Raw genomic sequence first — 22,619 nt, forward strand, 5'->3', positions numbered from 1 at the left:
AAGCAGAGGCTGAGGAGATGGAGCAGGCCATTTCCTCCAGGCCTTGCATTTTATCTTTTAAAAATGGATGTGATGTTGCATCCTGCTTAGTGATGTACTGTGTGTTTCCTTCTAAAAATAACACTTTAAACTCTTTACCAATTGAGGCTCCAGGCAGGTGTTGCATCTGGACCCACATCCAGGGATCCTGGGGACACATGCAGCCCCACACTGGAAATCCCGGGCCAGCGTCTTTACTCCGAAGAGAGACCCCAGAGTGTCGGGCGGCTGGCGATTCCCTCTTTGGGAAGCGGCCTGTTTTGGCCATCGGGCCTCAGTGCGGGGTGGGGGGATTGAGGCCCAGAGGGACTCAGACATGTAGACGTGGGCGTCTGGGGGCTGCTGCCTCTGGGAGGGCGGGTGGCGGCTGAGGGGTGGGCCGGACGCTGCTTCCTGGCCTGTCTGGTCTGGTTGGTGTGGAGGATCCTGCCTCCCTGACCTTCAACAGCCTCACAAGAGAACCAGTTCAAGGGCTGTTGCCTGGCTGCCCGCAGTGGGTGGGCACTGGGCTGGGCCTTGGGGGACCAGACGGACAGGGCCTGCCGTCATGGAGCAGGGGGCCATGATCACACCTGTGTGTCATCATGAGCAGCGAGGGATGCCGTGAAGGCGTGTCCAGCCTGGAGTCCCTGCCGAGGTCACACCAGGAGGTGCTAGGGTCTTGACTCAGGGCGCTGTCAGAGCCCAGAGCACGGGGCTGGCACAGGGTGGCGGGGGGTGGGAGGTATCTGGGAAGTGACATTGGAGTTGAGATCAGGTGCTGTGCGCACAGGTCACCTGGGGGTCTCTTCAAAATGCATCCTGTGCAGCCGTGGGGCGGCCGAGCGTCTGCGTCTCTAACAAGCTCTCTTGAGTTCCAGCTGCTCTCTGAGTAGCCAGGCCCTCGAGCTGCTCTGTCCAACCCGGTACACTAGCCCATGAGGCCATTTCTGCCTGGCAATTAGAATGAAATAAAAGCAAAGATTCAGTTCCTCAGCGCACTAGCCACGTTTCCAGCTCTCAGGGGCCCCGCGTGGCCCATGGCTGCCGTGTTAGATGGCGCAGACGTAGAACGTGTCTGTCATGGCAGAAAGCCCTCCTGGAATGGCGCGGCTCTCAAGTTTGGAGTGGAGGTCAGCTAGGCAGTGCAGGCAGGAGAGAAAGAAGGGCTTCTGACTGCAGGCGCAGATGCGCGAAGGTCCCAAGCAGGGCAGGCGCGTCCCGGAGGAGCTGAAAGGAGCTGGGGGACGAGGCCGGAGATGGGCCCCCTCTGGGCCATGCCAGGCGCTCAGGTCAGGGAAGCCCCTGAGTGGTTTGTGGCAGGCTGGGCTCTGTGCTTTGGGGTACAGGGGTGCAGGGAAGTGGGTGGAGCTTCATTTCTCATCATGGCTTCACGTGCCTTTCCCTCTGCACTTGCCCGCTGCGCCCTGGGGCAGTTACCTGCCTGTGGAAAGAGCCCTGGGCCCTCAGGTGCAGCATCACCAGCTTTCCCACCCCTGCATGTGGGCCCCAGGGCTGGGTCACCACCAGAAGGTGACGTGTGTGCGATGCCCTTCCTCTCCAGGGGCTCCATGTCCAGCCTGGAATCCTGCACCAGCCGCTTCTCCCAGCTCAGCGCCACCACCTCTTCCTCCTCTGGCCAGTCCCACAGCAGCTCCCTGGTCTCCAGATAGCCGGGACCGAGCCCTGGGGGCAGCTCGCTCGCCCTCCGAGTCCACAAATATCCAGAACCAGAGGCCAGCTTGCCGTGAGGTCTGGGACCATGTGGGCTGCAGCCCGGGGTCTGGACGCTGCCGAAGGTGAGGTGTCGGGAGCCGACGGCAACGATCCAGCTCATGGACTCTGGAGGTTGCAACGATGGAACCATCTGCTTTGGGCTTTGTGTAACGCAAAGCCAAGGGCTGGGCCGACCACCTTCTGGTCTTCCAGATCAGGGGGCTCAGGGATGTCATGAGCTCAGTCCCCCTCCACCTCTGGCTCTGCTTTCCCTGGGGCGGCCTCCTTCTCAGGTGCCTTCCCCACGCAGGGGACCCCTTCACCATTAGGCTCCCTCCTCCCTCCCCCCAGCTCAGCTGCAGAAGAAAACCTCTCCCCCCAAAGCTCCATCCACCATTCCAGAATTGAGTCTTATCAGCCTGCTTGGGTCGCACCCCAGCCCCTGGACCAATCACAGTTGCTGGGGGAATGGAGAACACTGATTGGCCAACAGGGCCCTGTGTCCAGTCTGGACCAGTCACTGTGCTGGATCATGTGCTTGTCCCTGGAGCCAACCACTTGGTCTGAAAAGCACAAAGAGGGTGCCTCTAGGAATATCAGGGTCCCCCCAGGAGAAGGGGGAAAGGATGCTGGGCAGGCAGAAATGATCCATGTTCAGCATGGCATCTGATCCCATCTCGATGCCCTGTGTTCCAAGAAGTGCACGGTGAGTAGTTATATCAGTTACAGGCTCAGCTTTCCGTGGGGAGCCGCCCACTCTGGACTTGAAATCCATTTTCCCAGTGCTTGCCTGGGAAGGCCCATGGTTTCTGCTAAGTTCTAGGCAGTGATGAGGCAGCTCCAACTGTCTTTATTCTCTGTGGGAGTCCCTTTCTCTCCTGGGAGCTGTTTAATGATGACTTCTTGTGGTTGTAAGTCGTAGAGACCCACACAAAAGGGTAACCATTCATGGGCATATGTAACTGGCCAGTCCAGGAGAGCTTGCTTCAGGTAAAGCTGGATCCAGGATCTCAACATGGCATCAGGACTCCCCTGTGGGATAGAGCCTGTGACTTTATTGTGTCTTCCATGGGGCAAATTGACACCTGGAACCAGCTTCAATATTGATAGACTTTCCCCCAGTTCCTGCATCGGAGAGTCTTGGGTCTCCTTAGGACCTGAAGGCATTTTTCCTTTCCTGGGCCTCCAAAAAGGCAACAGGCTGGAGGTCACCAGCTGGCAGCCTGCAGTCTGATCTGGCCTGCCTTTAGTGTTTTTGTTTTTTGCTTATAGAGGGATTTAAAAATTAGGGCATTTCACACAGAAATCAGGATTTCTGGCTTCTCTTAGGCATTTGGGAATGTTGGCAAAATGGGCCACTATTGCTGCATAAAGGCAACACAGCTGTGGCCTGGAGGGGGCCACTCCAGTCCCCACCTCTCTCTGTGGACCCACCTCACTCACTCGTGTTATCTGCTTGGGAGGGACCTCACTGAAATGGCAGCCTGGAGGCAGCTTGGGGGCAATCTGGGGCTGAGCGGGTCAGTGTCACTCTTATCTCGCAGCCCTGGTTACAGATGGGGGTCATCTCTGGCTGACGCCCACAGTTGCTGGGCCTTGCGCAAGGGGTGGGTTTACGACCACAAGGATAGTCGCCTCTGTGCAGGCTGGACGTACTGGGGCGAGGAGAGCAAAGACTTCCTTCCGCCAACCTCAGCCCCTAACCTGGAGCAGAGGGGTGGAGCCTCGTCCACCTTCGGTTGGTTTTCTGGTTACTTCTCAGTTGTAGGAACAAAATCCCAAACTCTGCATCCTGCGCCAAGGCGTGTGTGCACAAGGGAGAGAGAAAGGTGGGACGAGACTGGAAACGTTCTCAAAACTGATTGCTCCACGGCACCAGGCATTTATCGCTGAGAGCAATTTGTGATATTTTCAACTATCTTGAGATGAGTTTCCAGCTTGCCTCTAAAAACTAGGTGATATTCTAGAAGTACTGTGGGGTAAGCTGCCCCGGCGCCCCCTGCACGTTTATTGTCTAGGACTAGCACCCAGGGAAGGAGGGAGAAGCCTTTCCTTGACATGGAGTGATAAGTGGCTTTTGACAACTGGAACCTGGATCTGCTGATTCCAGAGAGAAGGGTCTGCGGTCAGCAGTCCAGCCTTAACAGCAGGGATGAGGAGCCTCCGGCCCTCTCGGCTCTCCCCTTGAGAGCTCTCCCTCCCTCTCCCTCTGCAGAAATCCAGCTCAAACTGGCTTGAGCAGCAGAGGGAATTCCCTGGCTCCTGTAACTGGGATGGCTGAGGGTGGGTCTTGCTCCAGGTATGGCTGGATCCAGGAGCCCAGAGTCCTCAGGCTCACATGCTCATCCTCTAACCTCACCCAGGCCTCTTGGCTCTGCATCTGTTCTCACACTGGCCTCATCCTCTCCCTCACCTGGTGGGAAAGGTGGCTGCTAGCAGCTCCTAGCCCACAACCACAGGGCTCACAATCTCGAAGGCTGGGAGACACTCTTTCTATCTCAAATCCCACTGAAGGCTCTGATTGATCCTGCAGAAGTCGTGTGCTCACTCCTGTAGATGTGCTGGCCAAGGGGCTGGGGGCCCTGTGATTGACATTCCCTCCAGAAGGATGGGGGAGGGACAGTTGCCCAAGGATAAGAGGAGCTGGGCTGCAAAAGCAGCAGATTGGTTCCCCTGCCCCCTCTGCGAGGGGTCTCTGGGGCCCACGATGGAGCATCATCAATCAATAATAAGCCATTCTTACCTTTGGGCGATGAAGGGGAGGAAGACTATCCTCTACCCACTCTGGGTCCTTTCTGGCTGGGGTATGAATTAAATTGACATGAGACCGAATAGCAGGAGAAGATAAAACAAAGCTTTATAACAGGTACACATGGGAGAAACCAGGGAAACTGAGTTTCTCAACAAACCGTGAGGTTTTCACCCTAAGTAGCATATTCAGGTAGACAAAGGAGGATGTTGGGGGTGGGGGAGTCAGCTATGGGGGATTACCAGAAAAGCACAGTAAACAAGAGTAAGGTTATTATGCAGATTTAAGTCCTCACCTTCTGCATTGATAAGGATTTCTAGAGGTAAGGTCACCCCCGTTCTTCCAGGTACAGAGAGGGAGATACCTTTACAAATGGAGATTTCCCTTACGGATGTAAATGTCTCTTACAAAGGATAACTTGTACTTTTACTTGGTTTTCAGAGCTTTGATAAGAATGGGCTTAGCAAGGACCCTCCCAGTCTATCCATACCCAAAGTTATCTATGGTGATGGCCTGCCCTGGGGACAGGCCTTCTATCTTAAATTCTTTTAGGCAGTTAGTGGGGTGGGGGGGAGTCAAAGTCTCTTTCAGAGAAAATAATCAGGGTAAAGAGACATATTTTGAGGTGGCCAATTCTGATCTCCCATGGGGGCCTGGAATTACAGATCCAAGGAAGGGCTGCTGAGCCCTTGGCTCCTGAATTCCCCTGGACCCAGGGCTGGAAGTTCCTTGGCTTGGCTTGGCTTGGCTTCTGTCTCTGTCTTGTTCCTTTGTCTGCTAAGGCCAGGACAGAAACAGCCACTAGCAATAGGACCCTGTCCAGGCACTGGGTTTAGGAACCTGGGCTTCAAACCTCGGCCTTCTTTTCACTAGCTGTGTGACCTCCAGCAGGTGACCACCTCTGTGCCTCAGTTTCCTCATCTGTGAAATGGGGATAGCAGTGCCTACCTCATTTGCTGGGCTGTAGAGGGACGAAGCGAGAGGGGCCGTGGAGTCCGCAGCCTGGCACCCCGCACGCAGAAAGCTCTCGATCAAAGTCCGTGGTTATTCTGATTATTTAACGCTTCTCATCCAAGACTCCAGACTCCCCGGGGACGCCCGTCACTGTGTTTCACGGGATGGAAGGCTCAGGCCCCGTGCACCGGGAGCAGAGCGGGTGTCGGGATGTTATTTCCCTCTGACTTTACCTTTTGGAAACTGCTTGTGTTTGGGGCAAATCCACTAACCTGGAAGAGTGTCGTTGGGAGGGGCATTTCCCTCCACCAGCTGGAGCATGTTCTCTCCACGGGTTGAAATAAGCAGAGTTTGAGACTTTTTTCCACCCTGCCCTCTCTGGAAATTCTCCCTCCTGTCAAATGAATTGTTTAATGAGAACAGTAGAATTCTTTCCTGCACAGTCTGTCTCAGCCAGTAAAATACGCCATTTCTTGTTGGCCTGATCATTTGCTCCAACCAGACCAGAGGCATTAAAGGTTTTAGATTTGGATGTACCTCAAATGGTCTACTTCCTAAAACCCTGGAGGTTTCCTGGGCTGGTTTAAGAATTAGTCAGCTGTTGTTTACAAGACTCAGGAGAGTGGGGCCAGCCTGGTGGCGTAGTGGTTAAGTTCACACACACTACTCTGGTGGCCCCGAGTTAGCACATTTGGATCCCAGGCGTGGACCTACACCTCTCGTCAAGCCATGCTGTGGCGGTGACCCACATACAAAATAGAGGAGGATGGGCACAGATGTTAGCTCAGGGCCAATCTTCCTCAAGCAAAAAAAAAAAAGACTCAGGAGCCTTCTCACTGGGGGTGCTGTCACCTTCTAGGAGTTGAAGATTGGTTCTTGGGGAAGAGGGGGTGCAAGAAAAATCACATTTCTTATATATAAAGCATAGATATGCTGTATTGGTTTCCTAGGGCTGCCATAACAATGACCACAAACTTGGTGGCTTAAAACAACAGAAATCGGGGCCGGCCCCGTGGCTTAGCAGTTAAGTGCGCGCACTTTGCTACTGGCGGCCCAGGTTCGGATCCCAGGTGCACACCAACACACTGCTTCTCCGGCCATGCTGAGGCCACGTCCCACATACAGCAACTAGAACGATGTGCAGCTATGACATACAACTATCTACTGGGGCTTTGGTGGGGGAAAAAAAGGAGGAGGATTGGCACTAGATGTTAGCTCGAGCCCGTCTTCCTCAGCAGAAACAGGAGGATTGACATGGATGTTAGCTCAGGGCTGATCTTCCTCACAAAACAAAAACAAAACACAACAGAAATCGATTCTCTCCAGTTCTGGAGGCCAGGAATCAGAGATCAAGGTGTCAGCAGGGCCGGGCTCCCTCCTGAGGCTCTAGGGGAGGATCCTTCCTGCCTCTTGGAGCTTCTGGTAGCTCCAGGCGTTCCTTGGCTTGTGGCCACCTCACTCCAGTCTCTGCCTCTACTCTCACACGGCCTTTCTCCCGGTGTGTCTCCTCCTGTTACAGAGACATCAGTTATTGGATCTAGGGCCCACTCTAAATCCCCCCCCCCCCCCCCCCCGCGTGGAGCAGAGCTACATCCTCAGCCCTGACCAGCCCCGACTGGCCCCCAGCCGGCCCATCAGCTGACTGCAGACACATGAGAGAGCTGGGCTGAAACCACTGATCCTAGCCCAGATCGACAGAACCACCCAGTTGACCTTAGAATCACGAGAAATAATTATTTTTCAAGAGAAGCAACAACTGGTGGTTTTTTTTTTTTTTGTGTGAGGAAGATTGGCCCTGAGCTAACATCTGCCAATCCTCCTCTTTTTGCTGAGGAAGACTGGCCCTGGGCTAACATCCGTGCCCATCTTCCTCCACTTTATATGGGACGCTGCCACAGCATGGCTCGACAAGCAGTGCGTCAGTGCGTGCCCGGGATCTGAACCCGTGAACCCCGGGCCGCTGCAGTGGAGTGCACGTGCACTTAACCACTTGCACCACGGGGCCGGCCCCTGGTGGTTGTTTTAAGCCACCAAGTCTTGGACTGGTTTGTTACACAGCATTAGATAACTAACTACTAGCTCTACCATGTCTCAGTCTGCTCGGGCTCCTGTGACAAATAGCACAGACTGGGCGGCTTATGAACAACACACATTTATTTGTCACGGTTCTGGAGGCTGGAAGTCCAAGACCAAGGCACCGGCAGATGCAATTCTCGGTGAGGGCCTGCTTCTTGGCTTGTAGTTGGCTGCCATCTGTGTGCTCACATGACCTCTGCGTGCACATGTGTGGAGAGGGTGCTCTCCTGTTCCTCCTTACAGGCACGCTAACCGCATCACGAGGGCACCACCCTCATGACCTCATCTAACCCTAATTAAACCAAAGCCCCCCTGGGGCCGGCCAGCCAAGTGGCGTAGCAGTTAAGTGCTCCTGCTCCGCTGTGGCAGCCCCGGGGTTCGAAGGTTCAGATCCCAGCCACACACCAACGCACTGCTTGTCAAGCCATGCTGTGGTGGCGTCCCATATAAAATAGAGGAAGATGGGCATGGATGTTAGCCCAGGGCCAGTCTTCCTTGGCAAAAAAGAGGATTGGCATCAGATGTTAGCTCAGGGCTGATCTTCCTCACGAAAAAAAAAAAAAAAAAAAACCAAAGGCCCCATCTCCTTATATCATGGCACTTGGGGTTAGGGTTTCAACACATGAATTTGGGGGGGACACATTCAGGCCACGATGTGCATGAGGACCTGCTGAGGCATCTCCCCCATATCCCCTCCTCAAAAGGCTGCCAAGTACACAGTGTGACACATGTTCACAGGGGAGGAGGGCTGCCAGGCACTTCCTGAAGACCCCTCACAGCCAGTTACAAACTCTGACATTCACAAGGCCGGCAGGCCACAGGCCAGGGAAGCCGGCTGCTGGGGCTGTGATGAGCGAGGGCAGGCTGGACGGGACTGTCCGTTCTTGGCTCTGGCCAGTCATCGTGAGGGCATCAGCTGGGGCTGCTGGCTCGCTCTCTCTTAAAGAGAGACTAAAAATCTGGAGTGTTAATCTCTTGACTTTTAAACGCTGGTAAGTAATTTAAATTAAATTACGGGGTGAACTAATAAATCTTTTCCATTCAAAGCGTGGTCTGGCCACCAGCAGCCTCGGCATCACCTGGGGGCTGGCTAGGCTTGCAGACTCTCACTACCCCAGGCCAGAAGCTGCATTTTAACAAGATCTCCCGCTGATTCTTAAGGAGTGAGAAGCCTTGGATTACACAAAACACATCGGGGAGCTGGTGTGCTGTGGGCTGTCTGTCATGACCCTGACGCAGGTCAACCAGCCCACCTGTTAAGACCTGGAAGCTGCCTGAAGTCCACGATTCCAAATTCAGAGGCTCCCCCGGGGCTCCTTTTATTATATCAATTTATTCAAGTAGTAGAAAAACCCTCTCGCGGCAGGATGACAAAATAGAAACCTGTAAACATGATTTCATCCCCCATCCCTTCTAAGGAGCTTCCGGTGAAAGAAAACAATTCTAGTCGGCAAATTCAGGGATGAGGTCTGTAGAAAAGGATCCTGTGACGTGGCCATCGTCTCTTTAATCCACTCCTGTCCACAGGGGCTGGCTGGCCCCCGCCACTTGGTCACTATGAGGCCAGGGTGAGTTCCATTCTCTGGTGGCCCCCGCCCCAGGAGGCCGGAGGCTCTTTGGCAGCGGGGCAGGCCCTGGGGGACAGGCCTCGTGAGCAGCAGACACAGGCAGGCGGGGAGAGGGCACAGTCTCTCTCCAGGGAGCACTGTATTGCTAGGCTTACATGTGCTACCGGCCAGGTGAGGGCCGAGGGCCAGGAGAGCGGCTGAGGCAGGAAGCACCAGAAGCTTGGCTTGGCACCGGGGCCGAGACCACCAGGATGGTCAGTGGCCTTGGAACTTCCCCTGCATAAGCGGGACCGAGTTGAAACGAGCCTCCAGGACAGGCCGTGCCGGGCAGCTGGAGGCTTCAGTCCTTGAAGGGGTTTTGGGCGTCGCCCGGCTGCTCCTTCTCCGAGGCCAGGAGCTCCCCGTTCATCTCCTGTAGCGAGTGGTAGACGTAAGCCCCGTCCAGGTGCCGGCTCCGCCTCGCTCTGGAGCCCAGGAGCAAGGACACGTTGGCCACCATGCTGATCAGCAGAAGAAAGACCAGGGCCAGGGTGAGGGCCAGCCAGGTGGTCCTGGGGGCAGAAGAGAGACCCCAAACGGGGTTGTTGGGTCAACTCGGGGCTGGGGAGAGCTGGAGGGGTTCTCTCCCTCTCCTCATTTCCCTCCTCCACCCAGAACAGGGGCAGAGTCGGGGGCCTCCAGGGACCACACAGGGACTGTCGAGGAGCAAAATGGGCCTGGTGGGGCCGGGGGCACACTACAGACACACATTCGGGAAGCAGCGGGGACGGTCGCTACGTGGGGCGTGGGCCAGTGCTACCACCTCTCCTGATGTTTCAAGAGAAACCGTGAAAAAGAACTTTATGTAAATATCACCGATTTTCAGATATTATTAATAAATCTTAAAACATTTTAAACGGTGCAGGCCAAATGACATACAGGTGGTGACCGAATGAGGCCCAGGAGGCGTCAGTTTGCACCCCGTGCTCCAGGGCATGCTGGGCAGAGGCTGGGCTCTGCTCCAGGTCCTCAGAGAGACAGGGAGAACGGGCACCCCTCCCTTCAAGGCCAGGAGCTGGCGGCTCTTGCGCTGATCTGTTTTTCCGATGGAGCCCTCAGTGCAGAAGCGGACACAAGCAGACTGCTGCAGGGCGGGGCCCACAGCCATGCCCCTCAGCCCCCCGCCCCCTCCCTCACTGGCAGCTGCCAATGGGTCCAGATCTGCACGGGGGCGCTCAAAGTCTCACATCTGAGGAGCCTGAACTTCAGGCCGGGGCGTGGGGGTCCCAGGAGCCAGTGTCCCTGCTCTGGGGTATGCTCAAAGCACACCTCCAGGAGTTCTCTCCTGGCCTCACCAGACTCGCCGCACCAGGACCTCCAGGCTGGACCTGGGATCTTCGTCACTGCCCCCAGGACAATGGGGGACAAGGCCGGGAGCTCTTCCTTCACACCCACACCTGGTTCCCACCTCCAGAGGGGGCGGGGCTGGGCCAGGTGGGGCTATGGGAGGTGAGAACCACCAGAGAGGTTCTCAAAGCAGGGTCCCCAGCCCAGCAGTGTCCGCATCCCCTGGGATCATGCTGGAAATGCAGATTCTCGGGCTCTACCCTAGACCTATGAGGCAGAGACTCCGGGGGTGGGGCCCAGCACTCTCTCTCAACACACCCTCCCGGAGGTCAGGTCTGAGACCTGCCGAACTAGAAAAGAGAGGTGAAGCCCCACCACGGGGCCTGAGTGCCTGAGAAGTGACGCGAGCTCCTGAGGGCTCAGCGCTTCCACACGGGGACCTGAGAAGTCATCTCAGGTCAGGGGAAAATAAGCCACACCCTGCCCACTCGACTCCGCCTGGGGTGGTGACCAGGGTCCTCTCAAGGTCTCCCTGGACGGCTCAGGTGGCTGCGAACATTAGTGTGACTCCCTGTGCTTATGTTGCAAAAATGTCACCCGGGTGCCCAGCTGCCACCTCATAGCCTTGCCTAGTGTCTGAGCAGAGGCCACGCCCTCCACCCCTGCCCCAGCTCCCACCGGGCACCTACCCGGTGAGAAGGGAGAGTTCTCCTGTCCGCACGGTGGCCTCAGATGGCTGCAGACACAGCTTCACTGGAAGATACGAGGGAGAGGCTGAGGGGCTGGGAGGGGAGGGGGCTGCCCCACCGGGGCCTGGGAGGGGCTGTACCTTGGGAGAGGATGCTGTTCAGGGCAGTTGCCCGGGTGAGGCTGCAGTTGCCGGTCTGGGGATCGCAGGGACACTGGTGTTCACACTCACAAGGCCTCTGGCAGCCGGGCCCGTGCCAGCCGAGGGAACACTCTACAAAAGGAGACAGGAGGACAGAGGTGGGGGCCTCGGAGGGGGGCCTCTCTGCTCTGACAGGAAGGGCCCCAGGTGTGTGCAGAGCCCTGCTGAAGGAGAAGTGCCCCCTGGCTCCGCCAGGCCAGACCCTGGAGGGAGATGCCCCTGGGTGGCGCTCCCTCCTAGCTGACTCGGGGGCTCACCCGGCTCACCTTGCACACAGGTGTCTCCAGTGAAGCCGGGGGGACAGGTGCACGTCCCCCGAACCGGGTCACAGGTGGCTCCGTTCTGACACAGGCACTTCTCAGCACAGTCCTCCCCGAAGGAGCCGTTGGGGCAAGCTGGGCCGGGAGAAGGGGGGTCTTTGCAAAATCCGGCCCTGCCCCCCAACCCCCTCCCCGGCTGGGGCCAACAGGATTGCAAACGGATCACGGGGCTTCCGGTCTGGGAGGCCAGGCAGCCAGCGAGCCAGACAGCAAGTGTCACAGCACCAGTGAGGACAGGTGCCGGAAGGACGTGACCTCGAGCGGCAGCAGGAAACCGCTGAGGGGGTGGGGCAGGGAGGTCTGAGGAGGTGACGTTTAAGCTGAGCCTGGCAGAGGGGGAGCAGAGCGGCCGGGCGGGCGGGGAGGGGCCCGGCAGCTCATGCTGCTGAGCTCGGGCTTTTCACTAAGTGCGAAAGAAAACCACCCAAGGGTTTTAGCTGGGGGTGGCCGCAGTGGGGTGAGTTGCGTCTCCCAGGAGACATGTCCTAATCATCCCCGGAACCTGTGAACATGAGCCAATTTGGAAACAGGGTCTTTGCAGATGCAATTAAGTTAAGGATCTGGAGATGAGAACATCCTGGATTTAAGGTGGACCCTAAATCCAGTGACCTGGGGTCCTCGTAAGAGAACAGAGGGAGACTGGACACACAGGGAGAAGGCAGTGTGAGGATGGACGCAGAGACTGGCGTGATGCAGCCCCAAGCCAAGGATTGCCGGCAGCCCCCAGGAGCGGGAAGAGGTCGGAAGGAGCCTCTTCCAGACCTTTCAGAGGGAGTGCGGCCCTGCCGACACCTTGATTCTGGAGTTCTGGCTTCCAGAACCTGAGAGAAGAAATCTGTCATTTTCAGCCCCCGTATTTAGCAGCCCCAGGACACGAATGCAGTGATTTACATGTGAGGCGAGAGCGAGAGACACGAGGCCAGCGCCCTGCAGATCAGACAGCGGGGGTGAAGGCAGCGGGGGCTCGAGCTGCCCGCCCACCCTCTCCCCACGTGCCGGGGCCAGGAGGGGGCTGGCCGGGTGGCTCTCACCTTCACTGCAGTTGGACCCTGTCCATCCAGCTTCGCAGCGGCAGCCGGCTGCCAAGACAAGACCGAGAAGGCCAGGTGAGGGCCTGGGCAGGGCCGGGCGGTGAGAGCTGGGAACCCGGTAGTGCTGCCCCCTCCAGGGTCCCCACTCACTCTCTGTGCAAAGCCCATGCCAGCTGCAGTTGGAGGGGCCGCAGTCCAGGTGGTCGCAGGCAGCACCCTGCCAAAAGTGTCCCGTGCACTGGCAGTGCCCCTCCACACAGGTCCCGTGGCCGCTGCAGTCAGGCGGTTGGCAGCGGGGCTCGTGCACACACACCACAGTGGACACATGGCGGGGACAGCGCCACATGTTGTCCTGGCTGCAGGGGGACATGGTGTGTGAAGAGAGGCCTCGATGCTGGCCATCCCCAGCTGACCCCTCAACTCCCTTACTGCAGCCTGTGAACACTGCCTCTCTCTCCATTATCCCTTCTCCAACCTTTTATAGGTTCTTCCCACCCCCACAATCCCTCCCACCCCAGGGCCTTTGCACATGTGGTTCTCTCTGCCCATAGCCTCTCCCATCCCCACTGAGCCACCTCCTTGTCCTTGAGATCTCAGCTCATGCTTCATTATCACCAGAGAGGTCTTTCCCGAGCACTCAACCCCTGTCATCAGCTTGGGTCGTCCCGGCACACTATGTGTACTTCCTAAAGCAGTGAGGCCCGGATCTCCTTTCTTCTTGCTCGCTGCTGAATCCCCAGGGCCCGGCACACAGTAGGTACTCAATATTTGTTGAATGAGACAGGTGGGGCAGGCCTGGCCTTCAACCAGGGGCCTCTGGCGTGCTTACCAGTGATCTGACGGGTAACTGGCCAAGGTCCCGTTGAGCACGAAGGTGGCAGAGCCCCCTCCGTCCAGGTTGATGGCGTTGACCACGTCCTGTTTCAGCAGGAATTCCGCCATCTCCCACAGGTTGATGCTGCGGCACAAGAGCAGCACGGCTGACCGCGCCCACCGCCACGCCTGGGTTAACTCGTCCTACTTCCCATGGCGGGCAGCATCACACCCACACTTCTAAATGGCCCCCAAAGGTGTCCCATCCCAATCCCAGAAGCTGGGAATATAATGAGATGACTCCCATGATTATGTTACATGGCACAGCTGTCACAAATGAGGACACTGTCCTGGAACAGCCGGGTGGGCCGACAGAATCACAGGAGCCCTTGAAAGCAAAGAACTTTCAGGGCCGGCCCAGTGGTGTAGTGGTTAAGTTCGCATTCTTTACTTCAGTGGCCCAGGGTTCATGAGTTCAGATCTCGGGCATGGACCTACACACCGCTTATCAAGCCACGCTGTGGCAGCGTCCCACATATAAAGCAGAGGAAGATAGGCATGGATGTTAGCCCAGGGCCAATCTTCCTCAGCAAAAAGAGGAGGATTGGCAACAGATGTTAGCTCAGGGCTAATCTTCCTCACCAAAAAAAAAGCAAAGAACTTTCTCTGGCTGGTGGCAGAAAAGGAAGTTGGAAAGACTGGATATATTGGGGCCGGCCCCATGGCATAGTGGTTAAGTGCGCACGCTCCACTGCTGGCGGCCTGGGTTCGGATCCCAGGCACGCAGCGAGGCACCACTTGTCAGGCCATGATGTGGCGGCGTCCCGTATAAAGTGGAGGCAGATGGGCACGGGTGTTAGCCCAGGGCCAGTCTTCCTCAGCAAAAAGAGGAGGATTGGCATGGATGTTAGCTCAGGGCTGATCTTCCTCACAAAAAAAAGAAAGACTGGATATACAAGGGAATTCAACCACCTCTGCCAGCGTGAAGACGTGGAGGGGACACACAGGAGGAATGAGGGCTGCCTTAGGAGGGACACACTGACCTCAGTCCTACAACCACGAGGACCTGGATTCTGCCCGTGATCCGGATGAGCTGGGAAAAGGACCCTGTCCCAGAAGCTCCAGACAAGCGCCCTGCCTGGCCAGCAGCTTGGTTCTGTCAGGGGACACCCTGAACACAGAACCCAGCTGAGCACCCTGGACTTCTCACCTGCAGACTGTGATCTCACAAATGGGCGCTGCTTGTGCTAATTTGTTATGCAGCAACAGCAAACTAACACACACTGTTTACACAGGAGGAAACAGTGGCTCAGAGAGGTTGAGTGACTCGTCCACAGCCACAGAGCTAGCAGATCGCTGAACTGGGGTTGGAACCGAGGTCTTCTCCCTGCTCACTTGGTGATAATTTCTTTTCACCCCAACCAGGGCTCAGGAGAGATACGGCCTACGTCAGGGAGACTGAGGGCAAGTATGTGGCGGAAGATGAGTTCTTGGAAGTGGGACAGACCTAGGGCCCGTCTTCGTGTGGGAAGGTGGGGACAGACGGGGAGGCACACTCCCAAGGAGCAGCTGGGGGTCAGAAGGGTGGCCGTGGGTGGGCTGAAGTCCCTGAAAGCCGACGGGCCCGGGCCTGGGGGCCCCGGGCCCAGCACTCACCCCCGCTGCTCCGTCTGCCCGTCCACCTGGAGGAGCACCAGCCGTCCCTTGCGGTCGTGGCCCACGGCCGTTCTGGCCGACATCACGGTCACAAACTTGCTAAAGGAACCTGGGGAGAAGCAGCGGGCTGACCGCCTGGCCCTTTGGGAGGCCTCTGGGGCTTTGCCTGCCACTTCCTGCCGGTCCACCACCACCTCCTGGGCCAAGCCATCCGGCGCCTCCCTGCCTCCCCACTGACCACCCCCCACACCGTCCAGTCCCAGTCAGTCTCCACCTGGTAGCCAGAGGGCTCTTCGTAAATGTCAGTCAAGTGACACCAGCCTCCAGGTAAATAAAACCCTCTCATGCCTTCCACTGTTCTTAGAACAAAATCCCAGTGCCTTAGTGCAGAGGGCAGGGACTTTACTCGTCTTAACCCCCACTGATCCTGGGTGCCTAGAATAGCACTTGTTGAAAGACTTAGAATAGCTTCCCCCACCCCCACCTGTCTCCTGCGTCTCGTCACACTCAGCCGCCTGGCTCTCATTGATATAGATGCTTCCATTTCGAATCAGCCACACGACCCCGCTCAGCAGCTGCACGAACGGATTCTCAGTGTCCAGCAACTCCTCTTCAGACAGGTACCTGGTCACAGGGAAGGGGTGAGGTTCACTTACCAGCAGGGGCAGCTGCGGGGGGTGGGGCTCCCTCCCGCACCCCAAGCCTGGCTACTTGACTCCTCCCCGCGCCCCAGGAACCTGTCTGCTCCTGGTCCTGAGCGCAGCCTTTGTAGGCAGTCCAGCATCCCAGTCTACACGTGGTTTAAGAGAAACCACCAACCCCAACAAGCTCAAGTGCATCAATGGCCCTCAATCTCCTAGGCCGTCACCCTCGCCAAACTGCCACCTGATGCCTGTACCAGCCTCTTCATTGGCCTCCTTGCTTCTGCTCTGGCCCCTTCAGCCTAGTCTCCAGCCAGGGTTAGAGCAAGCTTTTAAATAATTCAAGTCAGCCCTGTCATCCTCTAACCCCCTGCGCCTTCCTTCAGGCCCTCACACACACTAAGCCGGATGCACCTCTGACCCTCAGCGCTTGCTGTCCCTTCTGACCGCAATGCTCCTTCTCCAGTTCTGACCTTGACTGACCTGAGATGAATCTTCAGGTCTCAACTCAAGGATCACCTTCTCAAACAGCCTTTCCTATCACCCTCCCTAAAAGCAACATGCTATTTATAACCGGTTCAGCCTGTTCATTGCTTCGCTGCACACACACAATTTGAATTCATCTTAACTACTTCCTTGGCTTTTGTTTATCTTTCCTAGCAGGGAGGGAGAGTCCGTGAAGGCAAAGGCTGTGCGTGCTCGTTCACCGCTGTCTCCCCAGCGCTCAGCACACAGCCTCACCCAAAAGCTTACTGATACTGGGTGATGAATAAACTCCGCAAGGAAGGTATTCCTATCCCCATTCTGCAGATGCGGAAACGGAAGCTTAGCTTGGTTGGGTGACTTGAACACAGAGGCACGGCTACAACCCAAATCTCGGGCCCTCTGCCCTCGACAGTCACGTGGCTCCCTGCCTTCTCACCCGGTGACCAGGGTCCCGTCGCGGCGGATCCCGAACTGCGCGTTCTGCAGCCCCCCGGCGTTGCTCACCAGCCGCCCATCGCTCACCACGTTCCCCAGGCACTCGCCCGTGTCCACGCGGAAGAAGCCGCCGTTCTGCGCGACGCCGCAGCCGGCCGCCCGCGCCGTGTCCTCCACGGTGGCGCGGCGCCTGGACGCGCAGCCGCCGGGCCCGCCGGGCTCCAGCACGGAGAAGGTGCGCAGGGGCTCGGCGGCCCGCGTCAGGTGGCCGGCCACCGCGCGGTCTCCGAAGTGCGAAACGAAGGTGCGCACGGCCGGACCGCGGGTGCCGGGAGTCGCGCGGGCGGGCGGCCAGCTCTCGTGCTCGCGGCTGCCGGCGCGCACCCTGGTGCAGTCCCGGGCGGGGCGCGCGCGCGCGCGGGGGTAGGGCAGCAGCAAGTCATCGTCGCGGGAGGCCCTGCGGGGACGGGGCTGCCGTGAGCTCGGGGGGTTGTGCTCCGCGCGGGGGGACCCCCGAATCAGGCTCACCCCCCGGGAGCTGTACTCACCCCGAGCCGAGGCCGCCGGACGCCTCCCCGAGGAAGCCGAGCAGCGCAGAGAGGATGAGAAGCCGGCGGCCCATGGAGGCCGCCATGCTGGACTCGGGCCTCCGGTCACGTGGGCTCTCCCCACGTGACTCAAGACCTGTAGTGGCCGCTTTTGGCTCTGACTGAATTGTTTGCGCTGCTTCAGATATCGCGAGATCTCGTCCTGTAAATTATTGTGGAGTTTTTGGAGGGAGCCGGGCCTTGGGAACTTTCCATGTTGATGTAATTTCAAACTTGGAAGGTTGCAAGGGTAATATAAAGAACTCTCCTCTACCTTTTACTTACCTTTACCAGTTGTTAACGTTTGCCGCATTTGCTTTATCGGTGGTGCTTTATTCATACACTGTACACTTTTTTTGGAACCGTTTGCTACCAAGTTGCAGACATCATGATCCTTCCCCTCAGTACTTCATTATGTGTCTTCTACGTACCAGGACATTTTCTTATGTAACCACAGGCCAAGTAGAATTAGGACATCTCACATCGCTAGAGTTCCATTAACTAATCCACGGTTCACATTCAAATTTTGCCAATTGTCTCTATAATGTCCTTTATAGCTATTCCCTCTCCCCACCCCACCCCCCACCCCCAGGATCCAATCCAGGAGTTGTATTCAGTGATCGTGTCTCTTTGGCCTGCCTGAGTCTGGAACAGTTCCTCAGCCTTGGTTGTTTATGACCATGACATTTTTGAAGAGGACAGACAGGTCGGCTACATAATTTGTGGGACCTAGTGTAAAATGAGAACCTGGGGATTGTCAACCTCCAAGAACAGAAACCAATTTAAGAGGCAGAGTGTTTATTTGGGATCAAAGAATTGCAATTTGGGGAGCACAAATTTAGGTAGAAACCCAAACAGTGTCCCGATTACAGAAGAGGGGCTCGGGCTTTTTATGGGAAAAAGGGAGATAGAGCTGGACCTGTGGCGTAGTGGTTAAGTGCGCACTCGGCTGCTGGTGGCCCGGGTTCAGATCCCAGGCGTGCACTGATGCACCACTTGTTAGGTCATGCTGTGGCGGGGTCCCACATAAACTGGAGGAAGATTGGCATGGATGTTAGCTGAGGGCCAGTCTCCCTCAGCAAAAAGAGGAGGATTGGCAGGGATGTTAGCTCAGGGCTGATCTTCCTCACAAAAAAAAAAAAAAAAAGGAAAAATGGAGGAGGAGGTGAGTCGTATTAAGGAAGAGTTCACTGGTGCTAGATGAGGTCAGGCTAGGTTTGTACTTCATAGATTGGCCTGAGGTTCGGTCATCAGGCAAGAGGCTAGACTTGTGCTTCATTGACTGGTTAGCGATCCAGTCATCAGAAACGTCCAGATCCATCAGTTCTTACAGACAGGAGATTCTTGTCCTTACTGACTTCTTGGAAGGCTGGGGGTTTGCTCCAGTTTGGAAGATAAAGAAAACAAGACGTGCAAGGCGATTCCTCTGAAATGGCTGCTCCGGCTCTATTTTACTATGGCTCCACTCCTGTCATCTTGCACAGGATTTTTGTATAAAAGTCAAGAATTTCCAGATGGTGAGAGCAGAGTGTGACAGCAAGCGTGGGACCCTTCATGGGCGGGCCCCGTGCACCTGCACAGGTCGGAAGCCATGAAGCTGGCCGGTTATTTTTCAGCATGTGCTTCAGGCTTGCTTTGAGAGGATACTTCTCTTCAGGCCTCTGGTCCAGGGCAGTGTCCAGGGTTATCCAGCCTTTTGGTGCCAGTGCAATGAATGGGCCACCCAGGAGCCAGCACAAGTCTAGCTGGCTTTTGGTGCCACGGGTACTTGGGACCAGGCCAGCCCCTTTCTCTCCACGGTCGGCACCATTAGTGCTTGAACTCAGGCCCCTCTTTGAGCCACTGCCCCTTAGAGCCAGTCAGGGTCAGTGTACTGGGTTGGATAATGTCTCCCCAAATTCATGTCCTTCCTAGAACCTCGGAATGTGACCTTCTTTGGAAGTAGGATGTTTGCAGATGTGATTAGTTGAGACGAGGTCATATTGGAGTGGGGTGGGCCCTAAGTCTAGTTTGACTGCTGTCATTATAAGAAGAGAAGAGACACACAGGGAGACACACACAGAAGGAGGAAGGCCATGCGAGGACAGAGGCAGAGACTGGAGAGATGCAGCTACAGGCCAAGAAAGGGCCAAAGATTGCTGGCAACCACCAGAAGCCAGGAGAGAGGCTGGAACAGGTTCTTCCCTGGAGCCTTCGGAGAGAGAGAGCCTGGCTGACACCTTAACTTGGCAGAACTAATAGAGTCAGGAACCCCAAATGGGCCCCCAGAGTGGCTCTGAGGCCTGTGGGGCACCCATAGTTAGTTCCCTTCAGTTAACCACATTCAAAATGACTGATCCTCTCGGGGCTTAAATGACTTGGCCTGACACAAATATACTGATGTGGAGGGATTATGTCTTCCTGATCTTTACATCCAGGCTGCTGAAAATCATCAGCAAATGAGCCGAGGCCTGCACCAACTTCCCTGCCCCGGAAGTCCTCTTTTCTCCAAATCAACTAAGAATTGCGGGCGCAGGCAGTGTCTGGCGAGTTCTGACCTGGCCAGTCTCCTACCTCCTCTGATGTTTGTCACTCCTTTCCCAAGTTGTTCTAAGCACAGAAGTGCCACGGAAATTCTCCATGTGAACTGAGCAACCTGTTATGTTAAACCAGGAGGCCATTAGGCTGGCGTGGCTCTAATGCCACGGTGGCCTACATAAGCAAACCAAACCGCCTGCAAATGCCTCAGGGTCATGAAGTCAAAATGCTAAGGACAACCAGTCACAAACAGTGAACTAGGCAAACCAGCTAACTCAGCTTTCTCCTTTGCTCACACCTACTCTTCATTCTAGAATACCTTGGTCCCCTCTGAGCAACCTCATCCGGATTCTATAATCATTTGTGGATACCATAGTGTTGACGTAAATCTATAATCAATCTATAAATCAAAATTGGGGTGAGTTTATTATGAGCCAACTTTTGAGGACCATGGCCCAGGGCCTTCCCTCCCTAAGGAAGGAAGGGCACCAAAGAAGTGGGGTGTACAGAGCGGTTATATACCGTCAAAGAGCATGTATCACGTATGATTGCAATGTCCCTTTTACAATAGCCACAAGATCGCCCTGCCAGATTGCCCTGCCAGAACAGCTATTGATGGACACAGTGGGGAGAAGGTCTGCTGTCTCAATGGGCGTGGCTGGTGACAGGTCTGTGGTTTTGAGCTGGGTGGTCACAGGGTGAGTGCAGCAGTCAAATCCTAGCCTAGGGAGAAATGCTTATCCTTAAGGAAATGCCAATGTGGGGGAAGTTGCATCTTTATCTTAAGGGCATTTACTCTTCTCTTTGGGACATGGCAAAACAGATACACAATGCAGGTGACAGGCCCTTTTGGAAAAACAGACTCAGGCTGAATTAGTTTTACCCCAAATGGCTTCCTTATATGTTCCAATATATCCTATTGCTTGCCATTTATTTATCAATAGATTGAGCACCTCCCATGTGTGAGATGCTGATGAAACAGACAGAGTGGCCTTACGCTGGCGGAGCTGAGATTTTAATGGGGAGACAGGCTGTAAACGATGCAAGCGTGGTGAGAGCCTGGAAGAAGCAGGACGGAGAAAGAATGATGTCACAGGGGTGGCAGAGAAGGCTCTGTCAGCCCAGACATAAAGGATGGGAGAGAAGGGGACAGCTGTGGGGAGGTGGGGGCCAGAGCCTTGCAGCAGAGGGCGCTGCAGAGCCAGGAGGTGGGACAGAGCTTGGTGGGAGGAGGAGGATTAGCCAGCGAGGAGGGCAGAGTGTGGGGAGGGTGGAGGTGGGAGGGCCAGGCCAACGCTGGGTCCTGCAGGGCTCCAGGAAATGAGTTTGAAGCCAGGTACCTGAGGGGTGCTGTAGATATTAAACCAATTTGCTGTTTTTCCTGTTTAACTTGAAGGGTGACTTAGGGGTCTCGAAGAGTTGTGAGCTTGTTTTGCAGAGGATTTGTCAGCTTGTTTTGCAGAGGAAAGAGAATGCCTTTGGGGAGGTTGTGATCACTGGATGGCCGGCCCTCGGCAGCCTTTGAAGCCCAGAAGTCAGATTGCCCAGGGGCTTATCGGGAGGGACTCCTTTGCTTCTCTGAAGCTCCTCCTGCCAAGCCCCTTAGCTCTATAAAACTCCCCTGCCTTCCGTTCTTGGGGACGTGGATTTGAGCAAACCCAGCCTCCCACCTACTCGTTTTGGCCAATTTGAATAGATCTTTCTCCATCTCCAAGCACCAGTGTCTCAGTGTTTGGCTTGCTGCCAACTTGAGATTCAGGCACGAACTTGAGATTAAGAGATTCAGTATCAAGTTTGGATGTTAGCCCGAGTGAAACAGGAAGCCACTGGAAGGTTTTTTTTAAAAACAGTTTTATTGATGTATAATTTACATACCATAAAATTGACCTGTTTTAAGTGTACCCTTCAATGATTTTTAGTAATTGTACAGAGATCTCTCAGCATCACCTTAATCCATTTTTAGGACATTCTCATCACCCCCAAAAGGTCTATCATGTGATTCCGTTTGTATTAAATATCCGGAAAGGCAAACCTGGAGAGACGGGAGATCAGTGGTGGCCGGGGCCGGGGGTGGGGGCAGGGAGTGGTTGCAAACAGCAGGGAGAGCTTAAGCCTGACAGGTTGGGGGTGGGGTTGGTGATCTCCTTCCTGGCCTCTCTGAGAGTTTATACACCCTCTTCAGCTTCGGGGTGGACGTTTCCTGGCGTCGCCTCCTCTGCTGCTGTTGAGCTTTTTCATGCATTTAGCAGGTTCTCTGACTGAGAGCTCTGAGCACCGACAAGGATGGAATAGAGCAGATATCTGTTTCCTCCACTAACCTAGAGCGTGAACAAAGTTAATGCATCGGTATACATCAGTATACATTTATCAATCGAGGGAAAGAATACAAGGCTTAAGGCGTGCACCCCGTCTTTCCAACCATCAGCTCGATCTGCTTGATTATTATTGTTTCCTGATGTCTGTCTCCCCGCCTTACCGTCATCTCTATGAGGGCAGAGGTCACCTCTGCTTCTCACTGCTCTTCCCCAGCGCTCTGCACAGTGCCTGGCACATAGTGGGTGCTTCACCGATGTCTCTTGAATAAGTGGATGGGGTCAGGGTCCTTGTTTGTGTTCTCAGCTGCATCTCCCTAGCCCAGAGCAAAGCTCCGCGCACAGCAGGCTGTCAATCAACATCTATTGAATGAATGGATGGGGTATTTCCCTGGGGATGACGTTGTTGGCTAGTAGATAATACGTGACTGATCAAACCCAGAAGTTGTGTGGATGCTGGGTTTTCTAGAAATTCACGGCTAACAGCCACTGTGCTCATCTAAGCCTCAGGCAGTGTGCGAGGGG

At 55.6% G+C, this 22,619-nt stretch overlaps 2 protein-coding genes across 5 annotated transcripts in view; one reads left to right on the plus strand and one right to left on the minus strand.

The window, feature by feature from the left end:
• Positions 1-1,829, plus strand: part of SEC14L5 (SEC14 like lipid binding 5) — a 36,517-nt gene extending 34,688 nt beyond the window's left edge. For all 3 annotated transcript variants that reach the window (XM_004438092.3, XM_087449585.1, XM_087449586.1), the window contains one exon: positions 1,583-1,829. In XM_004438092.3, the coding sequence (XP_004438149.1) occupies positions 1,583-1,691 (109 nt within the window). In that variant the 3' untranslated portion in view covers positions 1,692-1,829. The remainder of the gene's footprint in view (positions 1-1,582) is intronic.
• A 6,998-nt stretch (positions 1,830-8,827) lies between these two features.
• NAGPA (N-acetylglucosamine-1-phosphodiester alpha-N-acetylglucosaminidase) lies at positions 8,828-17,333 on the minus strand. 2 transcript variants are annotated; one of them, XM_014793469.2, is made up of 11 exons: positions 17,227-17,333; positions 16,680-17,135; positions 15,601-15,740; positions 15,117-15,225; positions 13,477-13,605; positions 12,798-13,003; positions 12,648-12,695; positions 11,563-11,691; positions 11,237-11,368; positions 11,097-11,160; positions 8,828-9,632 (listed from the first exon to the last, which is right to left on the minus strand). In XM_014793469.2, exons 1-11 carry the CDS (start codon positions 17,310-17,312, stop codon positions 9,422-9,424), a joined length of 1,710 nt encoding a protein of 569 aa, XP_014648955.1. In that variant the 5' UTR covers positions 17,313-17,333; the 3' UTR covers positions 8,828-9,421. The 2 variants fall into 2 exon arrangements, with proteins under 2 accessions (XP_014648955.1, XP_087305713.1); XM_087449587.1 differs by lacking the exon at positions 12,648-12,695.
• Positions 17,334-22,619: the final 5,286 nt, after the last annotated feature.

Source organism: Ceratotherium simum, chromosome 26 (genome assembly GCF_057802395.1).
Source record: "Ceratotherium simum simum isolate JZ-2026a chromosome 26, ASM5780239v1, whole genome shotgun sequence".
NCBI classification, from domain to species: domain Eukaryota; kingdom Metazoa; phylum Chordata; class Mammalia; order Perissodactyla; family Rhinocerotidae; genus Ceratotherium; species Ceratotherium simum.